Source organism: Pleurotus ostreatus (assembly GCF_014466165.1).
Source record: "Pleurotus ostreatus strain PC9 chromosome Unknown scaffold_7, whole genome shotgun sequence".
NCBI classification, from domain to species: domain Eukaryota; kingdom Fungi; phylum Basidiomycota; class Agaricomycetes; order Agaricales; family Pleurotaceae; genus Pleurotus; species Pleurotus ostreatus.
The window spans coordinates 1311033-1326138 of record NW_023503162.1 but is presented as its reverse complement, the minus strand read 5'-3'; the positions used below and the strand labels follow the sequence as shown (position 1 = coordinate 1326138).

The following is a 15106-nucleotide window of genomic DNA, read 5'->3' as shown; positions in this document are numbered from 1 at the left end:
AATAGACGGGAATGTCCCGGTTACTGGCATGGCCCGATCAATGTCACAAGCGGTTATATCTCCCTGTCTGGACGTGTGTAAACCAGTATGCAGTACCTTGAAATTCGATGGCTTGTCGAGCATTCGCCTAGTCAACAATCGATTGACAGTTTGGAGAAAGATGTAGCGCCGCTCTTCAGGTACCTGACTTCAATTTCCCTGTGGTGAATGTTATGTCTTTCCGAAAGGTTGGCATCCCCCATATAAAACAACGAAGATACGTATTCGCTTTTGGAGAGTCACAACTACGACGAGGCACCGGCCGATGGTTGCAGCATTGACCGCGTCTCGTTTGCTGTTGCATCTAGACTATCTTCATCGCTATCATCTTCATCCGTCTCTTCGTCTGCCTCCGCTTCTCCGTCTTCCTCACCGTTGTCATCTTCGTTTTCCTCGTCATCCTCGCTGCCGTCATCCTCCTCTTCCTCCTCGCTTTCTTCAGCGTAAAAAGAATCCAAATCGCGCCACACCCCCTTAGAACTATCCCTCATCGCGGAACCACTTGGTGAAGCTCCTGGGGTGAGGATAACGGGTGACGCGTGAGCTGATGGGGCTTTCGAATGAGGTCTTGACGAAATCGCCGTTGGGATGGCGGACGGAGTGGGTGTATCGTCGGGATTTGTCCGCAGGGAAGGCTCGATACCTTCTTCCAGCCAGTCAGTCAGGATGACATCTCCTCGCATAGGTCTTCCTGTGATCATTCCTAATGACCCTAGCAAACTTCTGTCGTCGCCTATGTGGATGGGTGAACCCTAATGAGGATAGAGTAAACGGTGACAAACATACTCGGTTTGTCCTTGTCCACGACACCAGCCTTCCCATTGAAAAGCACCACCCGGACTTGTTCCCTCCTCAACACAACGCCTCCTCGCTCCTCCAGCACCTCGTCCGCACCGTTGGCTTCTTTGGGAAGAACGCCAACAAGCAAGGCACCAACCATCCGAGCCCTATCTCTAACATCGTAGTCCAAATCATACTTGGCTAGATTGAGCGTATGTCGGCCAAGTAGAAGTAGTGTTCGATTGGTCGGATTCAAAACAAGCAATTTAGCGGCCATTGTAATAACTTGAAGTTTGACAATCGGGTCCTAGGAACAAGATTAGCTATCGCTACCGCGTTACTGTTTATATTGGAGTTGAGTCGAACCTCGTCGATAAATCCTTTGACGGCCTTTCTCAATACATCGGGTGCCCAATCGTGCATACCTGCACAGCCAGCAGAGGGTGCATCAGACGATGCGTACTGGCCAGCCAACCATACAACGCAGGCTCGAGCCTGAGGGTGCTTAATATCGTCGATCCGATGTGCCAAGTGAGATATGATGGACATGCCAGGATTCTGTTGCGTTTGTATGGGGCGATTGTGGGATTCGGCTTCGAGTTCGTTCTGCACCAGAATTTTCAGGACGAGAACAGCGTTACTGACCACCGTATCTATGTCCGATTAGAGATCGTACAGACAAAGCTAGTGAGAATATGCGTACCTTGGCGACTCTTGATCATAGAGATCAGAGCATTGAGGCAGGTTTGTGTCGACTCAGGAATTTGATGGGAGCATTTGCCTAGGGCTTGTATAGCGGCCGCGACGACTTCATTGTCTGTATCATCAGCGCAGTCCTAACAAAAGTAGTTGAGGAGTAGTGGGGCAACAGACGACAGCGTTACTGACAATGAATTCTCGCAAAATGGAGCTATATGTTTCCGGTGTAAGGAGATGCAGAAGCAGCTGAATTTTCGTCAACTTAACCACACGAAGATCGTCCGTAGAAACTAAAAAACGCGCGTAATATGGGGTAAATAAGGACTGCATGCCCGTTAGTTGCTGCATAGTACAGATATATTACTCGACTGACCGGCGAGTCCCCGGCGATGACTGAAATGTAAACCAACACGATTCGAGAAACCTCTTTGGATCCAGGCAAAAGTCTGAGAAGGGGTTGAGTGACTTTCGATAACCGTGATGGAGCCCAGCGTAGTAGAATATGCGTGTTGCTCCCAGAACGACCTGGGTATTACCGTCAATATATAGATAACGCAGGGAGTATAACTAGTCTAACCGCTGGATTCCGCGATTGGAGTAGAGGCTCGGTGGAATTGAGTAACAGGTTCAGATCCGGGTCGATGCTGTCGCCCTCCATATCTGGGCGGGCTAACATCATCCGCGCGTACCTCAGAAGCAAAGACATCAAATCTACTTGCCCCCATTCATCTACATCGACGAGGATGCGACAGAGCCGGCGATATTGTGGATGTAATAAATCAAGGCGCGTAGGACAAACCGCTTCAAAAGCAACTGCGACGCTCCCAATGCAAAGGGACGACCGATCCCGAAGTAGCGCAGTAACGATGGTGATGAGAGCTGGTGTGTGTGATGGGTCTAACCTAGCTTTAGTAAATTCAGAGTCAAGACGGGGAGCGTTTGAATTACTTACTCGAAACACTTGGGTATCGCCAGTGCCGCATTCTTACGTACGTACGGGCTGACGTCCGCGGCACATTTCTTGATAGCCAACACGACTATGCTGCCTATCATGGGTACTTTGATCCCGCTCAGCACGCGAAGAGCCATCGCACGAATGAGGGGATTGATGTCCGTCAGATCCTTTTGAAATGTGTTGATCGACAGCAGCGCAAGATCTGGCTCTTGCTCTGCATACCGCAGTAGGTAGATGTAAACCAGCTTGCGAATTTCGAGGTTATGCGACGCTACATTCTTGACCACCTGAGCGAAGTACTCCGAGACGTTGCGGCCTTTGGATACCATCTGCTCGGGCACGGTATCAGTTCCGTCGGCGCAGTGTTCTTGGAACTACTTACGGCAATAAGCCTCTTCATTGCATCCAATTTCTCTCGATCGCTATTTGAATCCAGCTGCTTGCGAATATTCTTCGACATGTCGTCGGGAGCTTCGAGGTACGCCGTAGAAGCTCCTCTAGTAATTGCCAGCTCCCTGGTGTGTTCCGAGATAGACTCTTGGATTCGCATTCCCAACCGAGATGCATTTTCGGTAATGGAGTTGAAGTACTGCCCCGACATTAGGGGATTACAGAATTGAGTTCGCGAGGTGATTTCGCATTGAGTTCGTGTCTGCGTTCAGCCTGCTTGGCATGTAAACCGATTTCGCGCTGGTTGATTTCGGTATTGTCCGGTGGCTCCTGTCTGAGATTGAACCATGTAGTGGGCGGGCTCTTAACTACCTCTCGCAGTAAATCGCGGTGTCGTGACCAGTGTGACCGGTTTTTCTCAAATTTAAATCTCGCAGCAACAGCTCACTGCCGCTCAGGAAAAGGCCAATAATTTCAACCAGGAATGCTTGCAACAGGGCATCAGTCGCCTGTTGTCGAGGCGTCGAGCGAGGCATTACGGTAGCAGAAGGTAGACACCTATCTAATTCAAACTCCGGACTAGCAAAAGGGCGAAACTACGAAATCAGACCCGAAATCAGAGTTCAGTACGGGGAGTCAGAATTGAACTCTGATTTCAGCCCGTTTTCATTGGAAATCAAACACGAACTCAGACACGAACTCAGCGCGGAATCACCTCGCGAACTCAATTCTGTAATCCCCTATTGGGAAGTTCGTGAAATGATTGTGGGTGTAGGCAGAAGCAGTAGACCCGTATATCCGAGTTCAAGGATTCATTCAAGCGTCGATGTGTTCCACGTAGCGTCTAGCAGCCACCTAGCGTAGCGCTGTATTGTCCTGGGGAAGTGGTGTTTAACTTAGAAGTGAAAGTGCGGCGAAACTGTGCATGATGACCACGTGCTAATTATTGGGGCTAGGGGTTACAGATGCATCCTCATCGGAACTTCCATAGATAGGACCGATATAATAAATTGTACAAATGTTTGATGACAGTCAGCGTATGGAGGTGGTTGTACGGTGTGTTTCTTATATCTTGCTCTTTAATTTCTCCATCGTCGCGGCCAATGCCTCTTTCCCTGCCTCCCTGGGAGACCAGTTATCGTCAATATTCAGGACCAAGCCGTCCTTTGTATCCGTCTTCGGAACAACGTGGAAATGAACGTGGTCAACATGCTGCAATTAGTTCAGTCAGCAATCCTTAAGCACCCTTTCAACCAAACTGCTATACCAACCTGGAACGCGAGCTTCCCATTATTCTGTCCGTCGTCAGCGCAGTTGAGTAAGTATACGGTTCAAATAGTGTCATGATGGCTAGAACCTACCTGAAGTATGTTATAATTCTCTGCACCGGTCGCTTGTGCGACTTTCTTCATCACAGGGCCAATGTCGCTGAGATATTCGTCCGGGAGATCGCCGAGCGTGCGTGCGTGGTCTGCGGGTGGCCAGCCATTAGACCACGATTCAATTCAGTGCCATGATTAGGGCTCGGGCGCTCACACTTAGGAACCACTAAAGTGTGTCCCTCAGATACTGGGTGGATATCTAGAAATGCAAGGCTGCAACGGGATTCATTATTTGGGGACCGTACGCACATCAGAGATACACACCTGTGCGCCGTTTCGTACACATTGAAACATGGGATCTTTCCTGACCGTGCGATGCGTAAGATGCTTGGAGGCACAATGGCAACATATCGGCCAACACTCACCCTCCAATATGGCGCAGAAAAGGCATCTATTGAACGTGCTCAGCTGATTTTCTCTTGGGTAGCTGAACCATGAACCTACTTCGAATCCGGATTAGGGGTCGTTGAAGGCATCGTCTTCTGCAGTTTGGCACAGTATGCCAACAGATGGAGCCTCCTTATCTGATGCCGCTGGGGCGTTTAAATATTTGCTTGAGTCAGGGTCCATAGGAGTACGATGTAAGTTTATGGAGTTATGTGGCAGGGCTTCACCGAATACTTAAGTGCGTAGTAGCCCAGTGTAGAGTGCGAAATGTTCACGTTGTGATCCCGCCACTGGTTCGTGGTCTACAGGAGCTCGGTATTGAATAACTAGGATAATGCCCTAAACGGGATGAGGCGTCACAATCTGATCTTGAACGAAGGCTGCAGTCACTTCGTCGATCATCCATCTCTGCACTTGGATGTGTCGCCTGAAAAAGCTCAACCAGTCTGCTTCCTTCAATGAAGGCAAACCGACGATGTCGAGGGTGTGGGCGCCAGAGCGCGGCAGTATGAGAGAGAGCCTGATTATGTCTTCTGTCGTCGTGGAAACATGCACCTCGAGTAGTGTTTCATCGCGAACGCAGGCCGTCATGGAGAAGTATTCATCGTTGTAAGCCTTTAAAGTCGTGGTATCGATGTTTGAAGCGACGTCACTACTTGCCATATGTGTCACAGCCATTCCTGTCCAGGCCATCGTACAAGAAGCGATTAATCGTGAAGTCGATGTTCCCTCTCGCCAGCCACGGACACTCGAGGCTGGTGAACCACGCTCAGTGTCGGTGCGCTTCGTGCATACTATTTTACTCGTTTGAAATTTCTTAGAGAGTCCGAAAACACCACCACCAACTAGGAAGTAAATGGCTCTTCCTCCGCCCGCGGGCCTGCGACGGAAGCAACTCATGAGTTCTTTCCCAAGAGTTTGTTGATCTACAGTCCCCTCGTCCATGACTCCATGACTGCTGAATACGTGGTGTATCTTTTTCTGTTTCTTTGATTGTAATGTGGGGTTCGAGATCAACGCTTAGTAGTCCGTCGGTCCGCTTCGAGGAAAAGCACGAATTCCGGAAGCAGATTGCTTTCTTTTTGCTGAGATACTGAGCATGAGGCGGCTGCGAGATACCCGCCTCCCGGATGTTCTTCATGTTTTTTGGGGGGACGTGGGGAAGGGTGTTTGAAGCCAATGAAGATTCGCTCGCCACATGGGGGAGCACCTCCACAAAATCACATGTCAAAAGTTCAAACAACCATATAGGGCGCCTCACTCAATTGACATTCTTACCTCTCTCTGCAACCTTCCCTCTCGAACCAACCATGTCAGACATCACCTACAGCGGATTCAAGGTAGCTGGGAACACTTGTGGCACTGTTTAGTGACTCAATGGCGTTTGCACTAGGCTTCGGAGATCATTGCTGCTCTTCACCAGGCCTTTGCTACCTTCACGGACAAGGAGAAGCAGGACAACATCAAGAAGGTGCGTATGCTTCGTAGCAAGATAGTTCTATGATACTCATGCCGTCCGAAAAGACCAACGGCATCTTCGAACTGCGCATCTCTAACGACGCTAAGGAGGAGGCCGTCTGGACGATTGACCTCAAGAAGAATGCTACGGTCATCAAGGGCACAGCCAAGCCCAAGGCGGATGTTACCCTCATCATGTCCGATGACACTTTCACTCAACTTGCGAGCGGCAAGGTGAGGACGTTTGCGAACTCCAGAGCTAGCTACGAAGATATCCTAACCCCGCTTTACTCTAGCTGAACGGTCAGAAGGCCTTCATGACCGGCAAGCTAAAGACTCGGGGTAATATGATGCTCGCAACCAAGCTTGAGCAGGTGCTGAAGGTGCGTAACTTTGCTGCAATGAAGCCTTTCCTTTCGCTCACACTGGAGGTTGGCTTACCCCCCAGGTCGCTAAATCAAAGCAAGCAAAACTCTAAATTGCACTTTCACCTTACTTATGTATCCATACTTTCCGTTAATATCATTATTCTGATATGAGCATGAGGCTTTGAGATGCGTATAATCAATTACAAATGTAAGTGGAGGTTCTACTAAATGGATGAGCGGTGAAATGTAGAGTAATATAAGTAATCCGAATAATCCATAATACGACGGGTTCTGCTAAAACATGTTGCCAAAAAGTCCTCTGTGCCGCCGCGGTGCAGGCTGTGCATCCGTCCGTAATGTCGATAGACTGTTGAGTTGCTTCATCACCTTGATAGTGATATTAGAAACTAAATAGTCCAAGGAGAAGACAAGGTACCTCTTCGAGCTTATCTTTACGCTCTTGTAAATCAAGATGGCGCCGCACGACGGGATTCTCCCTCGCAAACTCAACTATCTCTTTGCGATCGAGATCATATAGCAGCCTAGAGTCGATCTCGCGGGGAAACTGGGAATGAGGAGCGATTAGACGTAGAAGCCGGCCGCTGAGCTGAAACACTGTTTACCTGGTAAAAGAATTGATCAAGGAGTTCGATGTTAATGAACATGGCTGAAGTATAGGCGAGCTTGTCGGCAACGACGTTGAGGAACGCTTCTGGACAGAGGACATCGTTACTCGGTCCAGCTTTACATCGCTTAGACCTCAAGGCAGCTAACCGCAACTTCAGGATGCTGAGGCGATCAGTGTATAGAATGGCATGTCGGGCTAAGGAGTCATTTCTTCAGTTTCGATGTCGAATTGTGGTTGATATGCACGATTACTCACCATCGTGGATTTGTGCAGCTGGATAACGATAGTCAACGGAAGAATCCTCCTCAGTATTCTCGTCCTCGGGAGCCATGAGCCTCTTCGTCTTCTTTGCCTTCTCCTTCTCTTCTATCTCCTGCACATACCTCACCAACCCGCCCAGTCTACGACTCCCTCCGACTTTTTGTCTGATATCCTTCAACTTCTTCTCGCACATGGTCACCTCCTTTTCAAAGAGATCTATTGCCGACTGTCTACCTGATTCCCACTCTCTATCCTCCACTTCGACCTCGTACTTGTACGGTTTGATACAGTTTTCCACTTGATCTGAAGTGACACCGATACGGTCCCGGAGAATCATATGTGAAAATTGGACTAGGCGTTCGGCAGCGCGAGGATGGAAGTTGAATGGTTCGGCGGCGGCAATGGAGTCGATGAGTGAACGGAGACCGTTCGCGACTAGGAGTGTAGAGTCACGACCAACACCTGACTTGGTGAGAAGAGAAGAGGCTGCTTCCAGCTTATGCCTCCAGTAGGGTTCAACATCCTCGGGTCGCACCTTGGGATCTTGACCAAGTCCGCCAAGCTCGGGCGCACGTTTGTCCAACCAGTACAACTGCTCGAGGACGTCCATAACCTTGTCATCGAGCATCTCCTTTAGTTTAGCGCGGATTGCTGGACGCTTAAACTGAGACGTTGCTTCTTTGAATCGTAACTTGAGAGCATCCATAGTCTCAGCGACGTAAGACTCAGCGGTGATTCGGCGATCGTTGTATTGGACTTTGAACTGGTAGGTCGCCTCTTCGAGCTCTAATTGTACAGCGTTAGTGATACCATGCAACGAGGATGCCATGGATGATTCAAGAACTTCCATCAGCCGTCGGCGAAGGGTGTCGGTACCAACCATCAGTGATGTCGTGGATCCGAAGATTTCACCATGTGCCCCAAAGTAATCTCGTTCGCCCTTTTGGGCAACGAGAGCCATGTCGTCTCGCCTTGATCTTTTGCCTGATGATTTAGCCACTACCCCGACATAACCAAGGTGAAGGGGATATCGATTTCCTGCAAGGATGGTGGCACCCTGTTCCGGCGGTACTAGATCCATTTTTGTGATAACACCGATAGTCCGTAGACCGAGCGGATCGACCTTCCGACTCGCTCTTAAGGCAGGCGAATTCGCTAAATCGACATCGGCAGCACAAACGGCCAATATGATGTTTGGTTCGCGAATGTATTTGTCACATAGTTGAGCTATCTTCTCCTTCAGTGTTTCCGGCTGGTCCATGGAAGCGATTTGAACGTAGCCAGGGAGGTCGATAAGAGTCAAGTCCGGGACGTGGGGAGAGTATATGCGTAGATCAATGGGGTCATTGGATACTGCTTCGGAGGCCGGGACGGCGAGGTTGAGATCTGTGAGGGTCTTCTGGATGTCAGAGAAATCGGTTATCTTTCCGAGGCCCAGAGCTGGGAATTCGCCGTATTCTGCCGCTGCTCCAGGCGTGTGGATCAAAGTCAGTTCAATGGGACGCCGGGTCACCATATTGTTCCCTCTGTCGCGAGCGTTAATTGAATTATGAAGGAGGAATAAACGTACGTACTTTGGTAGGAACTCATGTCCCACAACGGCCTCAAGAACAGAGCTCTTCCCTGAACTTTGGCTCCCGATGACAACAATGCTCGGCAGCTTGAGGGCATCGCTCTGGTCTATACTCAGCAGCATGCTTCGGATCTCAATCAGCTTTTTTGTTAAGTTCATGAGGCCGTTATGCTGATCGGGACTGGAGGAGTCGTGTGATTTGGAGTCCGAGGGAGATGACATAGTGGCGGCGACAAGAGCAGCGATAGCAGCGTCGTCTCTTGGAGACTTGCCCTTCGACTTTCCCGATGAACCCCCACCGCCATCCTCAGGACCCTTGCCGCCGCCGCCTTCTTGTGCCGCAAATAGATCTTTGAGGAATTGCGGAGTTTCCAAGGTTGGAAGATTCACCTCCGAAACGCGAGACGACACGGCTTTGAGTCCACCAGAAGCTGTATCGAATATGCCAGCAGCGGTGTCTTGAACGGAAGACATCCATGATGCCGTCTGCTTTCTGAACTCTGCACGCGACGTAGGTGACTAAGAAAGGGAAACAAGCACATGGATGCACACCTTCAAATTTGTAGTTAGCATAGCCCAAGCCACCGGCGCCGACCGTCATCCCTGCTATTGGTACTCTGAACGCTCGGGCGACAAATCTGGGAATGGAGGAGTATGATATGGCGCGTACGTGCATATGGCGCAACGCTGCTGGCGAGGGAGTGGTGTAACGACGTCTGAGAGATCCATAAGCGAGAAAGGTAGCATGCTGCCGATGAGAAGGCCTGGCTGCCTCTCGCCGAGCAGCATCTAAGCCGTAAGTGACTGTTTTCCTGAACATGCCTTGAATCTTGCGAGGAAAGGCAGACAGCATTGGAAAAGCCGCAGTATAGATCTTCTGCTGTCGATGCAACCTTGGACGAGCTGCGGCGGAGGTTGGACAGAGGGCGTCGCGGTCTGTAACTTTCACGTAGCTTGAAGTTAGCGGGATGAGTACACGTGCCGTTTCGGCTTGCTCTTCGTGCAACCTACTGTGAGTGTGGGAGAGTATCGCAAACCGTGGGATAGTCATATGAAGTTACTTCGTAGTTTGGGTCTTGACGGAGGCATCTGCGGTTGCCCTGCCCACTTTCTCTTTCCTCGTGGAACGTCTACGCAGCTGGAATCACCGCCAATGCATCTGGTCCTTTCAAAATAGTCATCACTAATGCAGCGAAGTTGCTCAACGACTAAGGACACCGTACCTCTGTTACAGTTAGTAACAACTCACCATCCGTTTACCTACGCTGCGATTGAATGAAGGTCGTCCTCCCTACTAGACGAGGTGGCACATTACCTGCATCTCTTCGTGCTGATAACTATCACCCGCTCTTCCAGCACAGGTTCCCTACCATCCCGGAGGGCCGAAGACTGCGGTCAACATTTGTTATACAAGGGGACCTCTAGTATGGCCTGTCTTACACGGAGTAATAATTCGTGTATCGCACCCTCGCACTTTAGAGGCCATCTCGCAGCTCAGAAATCTACTCTCATGACCGCGCAGTTCATTATCACCCTAAGCTCATTGTGCCCTTATTCCGGTTTCGTACGCACGTTCAAGGCGGCATCAGTCAAGGACGCAGCCTCTCACGGTCATAGTCAAGACACCGACGTTGTCTTTCTCATATACCTCGAAGCGGATGCTTACGATTGCTAGCAGGGACATAGTGGCCAAATTCGTTGAAAGAATTTGGGATCCCCCGCATGCTCTACGTTCCCGATTTGAAGATGGAAAGAACAGAGGCAGACCTCGGGCAGACCGCATCAGACCACAAACAGGGACCCATTGTGTGTCACGCTGCGCTCGACGTCACCCCCGCTGGCAAAGATAGGACTATATGTCAAAAGCACATTGGTACATGTAACCCGACGAGTTGGAAAGCGTCTTAGATTCTCTTTGCGTGCGCCACCGCACTACATAGGTAGCTTCGCGTCCGGTTGTCTATATTTACCCTTGTTCTCTGGCTTGTTTGACCTCGTTCGATCACGTCGGACTATTTATCCTTTGCTTTACATCATGAAAGAGTTTGTTTCTCTGCGACCGTCGCATTATTGATCGCAATGAATGCCAGCGGCAAAATAAGGAGTAGGTAAGTATTGTCCTGGACTCGGTCCCGGCCCAGGGCCTGAGCCTGTCTCCGGCTTACCAGAGACGATTATTTTCCTGTGTAAGTACGTATGTTCGTCTCTCGCTTGGGGTTCTACTTGGAAGCACACGTTGCTTTCATTTCGGTCAGCGCCGCTGGCAGACATTCATTTATCATTCATGTTAAATCTGCGTAAATGACAGTGAGTAAGCGCTGCAAAACAGTCTCGGAAGCGAACACATGTCATCATGTCGACAAGGGCCGCCTGCAAATGCATGCGATAAACATTGCCCAGTTTCAGAGCATTAGATTGTTCACGTTCGACTCTCTGGTGACCCCCTTCTACAGCTTCTTGTCATGTTTGTATGCCGAGTAAATGAGTATCAGAATTTACACCCAAGTTCGATATTTGAGTAGAGCGTCGGTCCGGCAACCTGAGTAAATACCGATCGTGCTCTCCTTAGAAACGGTGCAAACACGAGTAAATAGATCGACACTAGGTTCCACTCAGGTCCATATTGAAAATTAGCTTGTCGGTTGTCTGACCGTCAGTGCTCTACCACCCCATCTCCCCTCACGAACCCCTCGGATTGCTGATAGCATTATGCTAGGTCGCATAAAGTCCATTTTCGTCTCTGGACCTCGCAAGATTGACCCAGCGTCGTATCGTACAACCATGTCGAATGGTGCGTTGCTTTAGGCGATCCTGTGATTCTCGCCCTGAAGGGTGGACTAATGCACCCACTGAATAGCTAATGCAGCGTCTGAGATTGCTACCTTCGCAGCGGGGTGCTTCTGGGGCGTAGAGCACATCTTCTTGAAGCATTACCCACCTTCCCAGAACAAAGGGATCTTGAAAACCAGCGTTGGGTACACCGGCGGAAACCCGCTTGTCAAGAACCCGGATTACAAGACGGTGTGCACTGGGGCGACAGATCATGCTGAGGCGGTGAAGATCGAGTTTGATCCTTCAAAGGTCACATATGCCCAGCTTGTGGGTGAGTGTTCATAGTCATTATTCAATTTGTCTTTGTATCCGACCAGCTGCGACCAGAGTTCTTTTATCGCACCCATGATCCGACGACTGAGAATCGCCAAGGAGGTGACACCGGCACTCGTGCGTACAGTTCTTTTAAGCCATTACGCCTCTGACGGCCGTGGCTTGATAGAATATCGGTCTGCAATCTACACTCACTCTCCAGAGCAAGCGGAGATAGCGCAGCGAGTTACGACCGAGGTGCAAGCCAAGCATTTCACGCCCCGGGGAAAGAAGATCGTTACCGAAATCACTGCTGCTGGCGAATGGTGGGACGCTGAGGACTATCACCAGCTCTACCTGTTCAAGAATCCGAGTGGATATCAATGCCCGACGCACCGTCTTCACTGGTGAAGGAAGCTATGGATATTTTATCTTATTTGTATCTTGAAGTTGTTGTAACATTTCAGAAAATGATGCCACAGACAGACGAATCGATTGACGGTATCCAACCAGTGCGCTTTACAAACTTAGTCATAGTGTCAAGATGGTAACCAAAAATCAATTTAGCGTAGAAGAACATTACAAAGATCAAAAGTACGACTAATTCCACGACCAAAAGACGCCATCAGATCCAAAAAGCCCGTCCCTTTAAAGTAACAAGGTAGTTGGTGCCGAACGGACGATGTCAACGCCGGCCACAGCCCTAAGGCGGGTCGTGCTCAACTCGCTGCACCACCAATTGTCATCATTGGCGTTTTTGATCGTGGAAGGATGAAGAAAAATAGAGCAGAAATGGCGGCTTTAAATCTTCGCCATAGTTTTCTCACGATCACATGAATGTGCGATATCGAGGCGAGTCTAGCAAACAGAGCCAATCAGATAACCCCGATCAGAGTTTCCAAAGTGAGCGACGCCCCATCGATCGCCACTTGAGTCACTTTCGAAATATTTTGATTCCTTTGAACTTGGCACAACTTCCCTCTCAAGCTTTCTTTCTTCGCCCCGCAACAGAGTGGCGATCTTCTCATCCACAGCATGTATCAGCTATCGTGAATTCCTCTGCGATGTTTTACGATGCCTAACGCTCGTTGCGAAAGGGAAATGGTTTTTGCAGGGTTTGATGTCATGAGGTGGGTCTTTGGCCTTGTGGATATTTCCCTAGAAAATGCACAATTTGATCAAGTAGCTTTGACAGTGCGACCATCTTTGCCATCGCCGTGCTCTACCTCCACCCATTTGGTCGATATCGCCCATCTAACATTTCCTGAGCAAGAAATGCGTGGCGTAACAGCGCTCGTTATCCGAGACTTCAAGCACTACCTCGGGGTAGAAGCGTCAAGGGTATCAAGAGGCCAAAAGTATGTAGATGGAAGAAAGGTTATTAGGTAGGCATAATGGTGCGTCAACCGCTCTCAACACTAAACAAGTAACTAACTAGCTAGCAGTACACATGTACCCATCGGTGCAGCTGGTACAAATACAAGGGAAAATGAAATCTGTTCAAAGGAGGAGTCAAAACAACATGACGTCGATTGTGGCCCAGGGGAGGTAAGAAGTAAAATGAAGGACTGCAACCATACGCGGTGAGTGCCGGTAAAGATTGGGAGTGGCAGTCTGGACTTACCAGCGTGATATGCATATTGAAATCAGGCAGAGGCCAGACCCATCGCTCTCGCGCCAAGGCCAGCCGCTCCGTCCCATCCGACGAATCTCTCATTACTCAACGCCCTGTCCTCGTCAAAGTTTATTGAAAGTGGAGCTTCAAGCCCATCCTCATCGCTCATCCAAGATCTGCCAGCCCCCCTGGACCGCGCCCAGACGGAAATAAATATAATTCGCTTGAGTTTCCGGTTCAGGAAGAACCAATGAGATGACCAGAGCAGAGCCCCTCTGCGCTTCAGTCTGATCTGAGGGAACGAAGACATTGGCGAATGCCGGGGGAAGCTCTCATCGAGCGACGCCCGGGTAGATTGTCGAAGGATAGAACTCGAGGGGCTACTGCTACTGCTACGGTGTGGTTTGACCTCGTCGACGTCATAGTCGTCGAATTCAAAGGGCGCTTCGTCGTCGAGGTCACTTGAAGAGTCCTCGTCGCCAATTGAGGCGGCATCATCTTCATCATCAGAATAGTCGTTCGCATGCGGATCTGCTTCTATTTCTGGGGCATACGAGAAGACCTCGCAATCTGCAAGACCAATGACTTCATCAAGCATTCGGTACAATGTCGGGTGGGTTCCAGACACTATTGGGGGTGGGGCAAAGGGGCTTTGTGGGATGATGGAATTATACGGTGACGAGGAGGCACTGGGTACCGAAGATGGAAAGAAATCGGAGGAAGTGGGTGGGTAAGAAGAGTAAGTTCTTGGTGCGTTCATTCCTGCTCTATGCGGCGATATTAGAGTGTTACTCAGCGAGTTCAGCACACTCGCCCCGCTCTCCTCTTTGCTGAAATGACCAGGTTTGACATCAGAGAATTCGTGGTCTGGGAAGGCGATGTTTAGGGTTGCTATCAGGAGGTAAAGTGTCTTTCTTGAGGAGTGTTTGTTCATTGGGCCAAAGGGCGTCATTTCAGCCTCATGGTCGAGAGCGAGCCACGAAGGAAGAGGAGGTGAGTTTGATATTTCGTCTTTGTAGGCATGCTCGAGGGTTTTGAAGAGCTTCTTGTCGCGTTTGATGTTCTTGCAGCTGTAAGCCTCGATACGAGTATGGACCGAGCATTCGGGGCCCTCGTGTGTCAGCGCCTGCGCGAGACGGGTGAGTGAGGAGTATTCAATGTATTTCATCGTCTGTGAAGCAGGTTTGCTGCAGTCGCGGGCGCCGTTGTGGTCGATGCTTCGTTGTTGATATGGGCGACGGAGAGTGAGACCATCCGCCTCCTGGCAGCGGCCCTGTTCTGGGAACGTGTCACGCTAAGATTCCCATTTATGGAAATTGATAGTCACGTTCAACAAAGCACTCTGGGAACGTTTCAAGGAAGACAGAGGACCATGGTCAGATCTTCAGAATTTAAACGTTCGATGTTCCAATCTTCGAGGCTATCACCCTACCGGATTCGAGTACATTGTATCAGGCCAAAGCCTCTCATATTTTCGCTATGCATGC

General features: G+C 49.8%; 7 protein-coding genes across 7 annotated transcripts; 2 read left to right on the top strand and 5 right to left on the bottom strand.

The window, feature by feature from the left end:
* Positions 1-284: 284 nt before the first annotated feature.
* Positions 285-3074, bottom strand: APL6 (AP-3 complex subunit beta; the record flags this gene model as incomplete). Its single annotated transcript, XM_036779155.1, has 10 exons — positions 285-772; positions 826-1126; positions 1186-1472; positions 1523-1655; positions 1708-1842; positions 1892-2043; positions 2096-2178; positions 2208-2420; positions 2471-2802; positions 2856-3074. The coding sequence occupies 10 exons, from the start codon at positions 3072-3074 to the stop codon at positions 285-287; spliced, it is 2343 nt and encodes a 780-aa protein (XP_036628544.1).
* An 854-nt stretch (positions 3075-3928) lies between these two features.
* Positions 3929-4721, bottom strand: HNT1 (Adenosine 5'-monophosphoramidase; the record flags this gene model as incomplete). The annotated part of the gene is made up of 7 exons (XM_036779154.1): positions 3929-4075; positions 4135-4158; positions 4225-4334; positions 4400-4458; positions 4510-4549; positions 4611-4636; positions 4690-4721. 7 exons carry the CDS (start codon positions 4719-4721, stop codon positions 3929-3931), a joined length of 438 nt encoding a protein of 145 aa, XP_036628543.1.
* Positions 4722-4971: 250 nt separating this feature from the next.
* PC9H_009655 (uncharacterized protein) lies at positions 4972-5325 on the bottom strand (the record flags this gene model as incomplete). Its single annotated transcript, XM_036779153.1, has 1 exon — positions 4972-5325. The coding sequence occupies one exon, from the start codon at positions 5323-5325 to the stop codon at positions 4972-4974; it is 354 nt and encodes a 117-aa protein (XP_036628542.1).
* Positions 5326-5942: 617 nt separating this feature from the next.
* PC9H_009654 (uncharacterized protein) lies at positions 5943-6568 on the top strand (the record flags this gene model as incomplete). The annotated part of the gene is made up of 5 exons (XM_036779152.1): positions 5943-5972; positions 6026-6103; positions 6157-6324; positions 6387-6473; positions 6539-6568. 5 exons carry the CDS (start codon positions 5943-5945, stop codon positions 6566-6568), a joined length of 393 nt encoding a protein of 130 aa, XP_036628541.1.
* A 184-nt stretch (positions 6569-6752) lies between these two features.
* On the bottom strand, positions 6753-9740 carry MGM1 (dynamin-like GTPase mgm1; the record flags this gene model as incomplete). Its single annotated transcript, XM_036779151.1, has 6 exons — positions 6753-6845; positions 6895-7023; positions 7082-7281; positions 7342-8873; positions 8922-9420; positions 9473-9740. 6 exons carry the CDS (start codon positions 9738-9740, stop codon positions 6753-6755), a joined length of 2721 nt encoding a protein of 906 aa, XP_036628540.1.
* A 1961-nt stretch (positions 9741-11701) lies between these two features.
* On the top strand, positions 11702-12415 carry MXR1 (Peptide-methionine (S)-S-oxide reductase; the record flags this gene model as incomplete). The annotated part of the gene is made up of 4 exons (XM_036779150.1): positions 11702-11711; positions 11778-12023; positions 12080-12142; positions 12195-12415. 4 exons carry the CDS (start codon positions 11702-11704, stop codon positions 12413-12415), a joined length of 540 nt encoding a protein of 179 aa, XP_036628539.1.
* Positions 12416-13650: 1235 nt separating this feature from the next.
* Positions 13651-14787, bottom strand: PC9H_009651 (uncharacterized protein; the record flags this gene model as incomplete). Its single annotated transcript, XM_036779149.1, has 1 exon — positions 13651-14787. One exon carries the CDS (start codon positions 14785-14787, stop codon positions 13651-13653), a length of 1137 nt encoding a protein of 378 aa, XP_036628538.1.
* Positions 14788-15106: the final 319 nt, after the last annotated feature.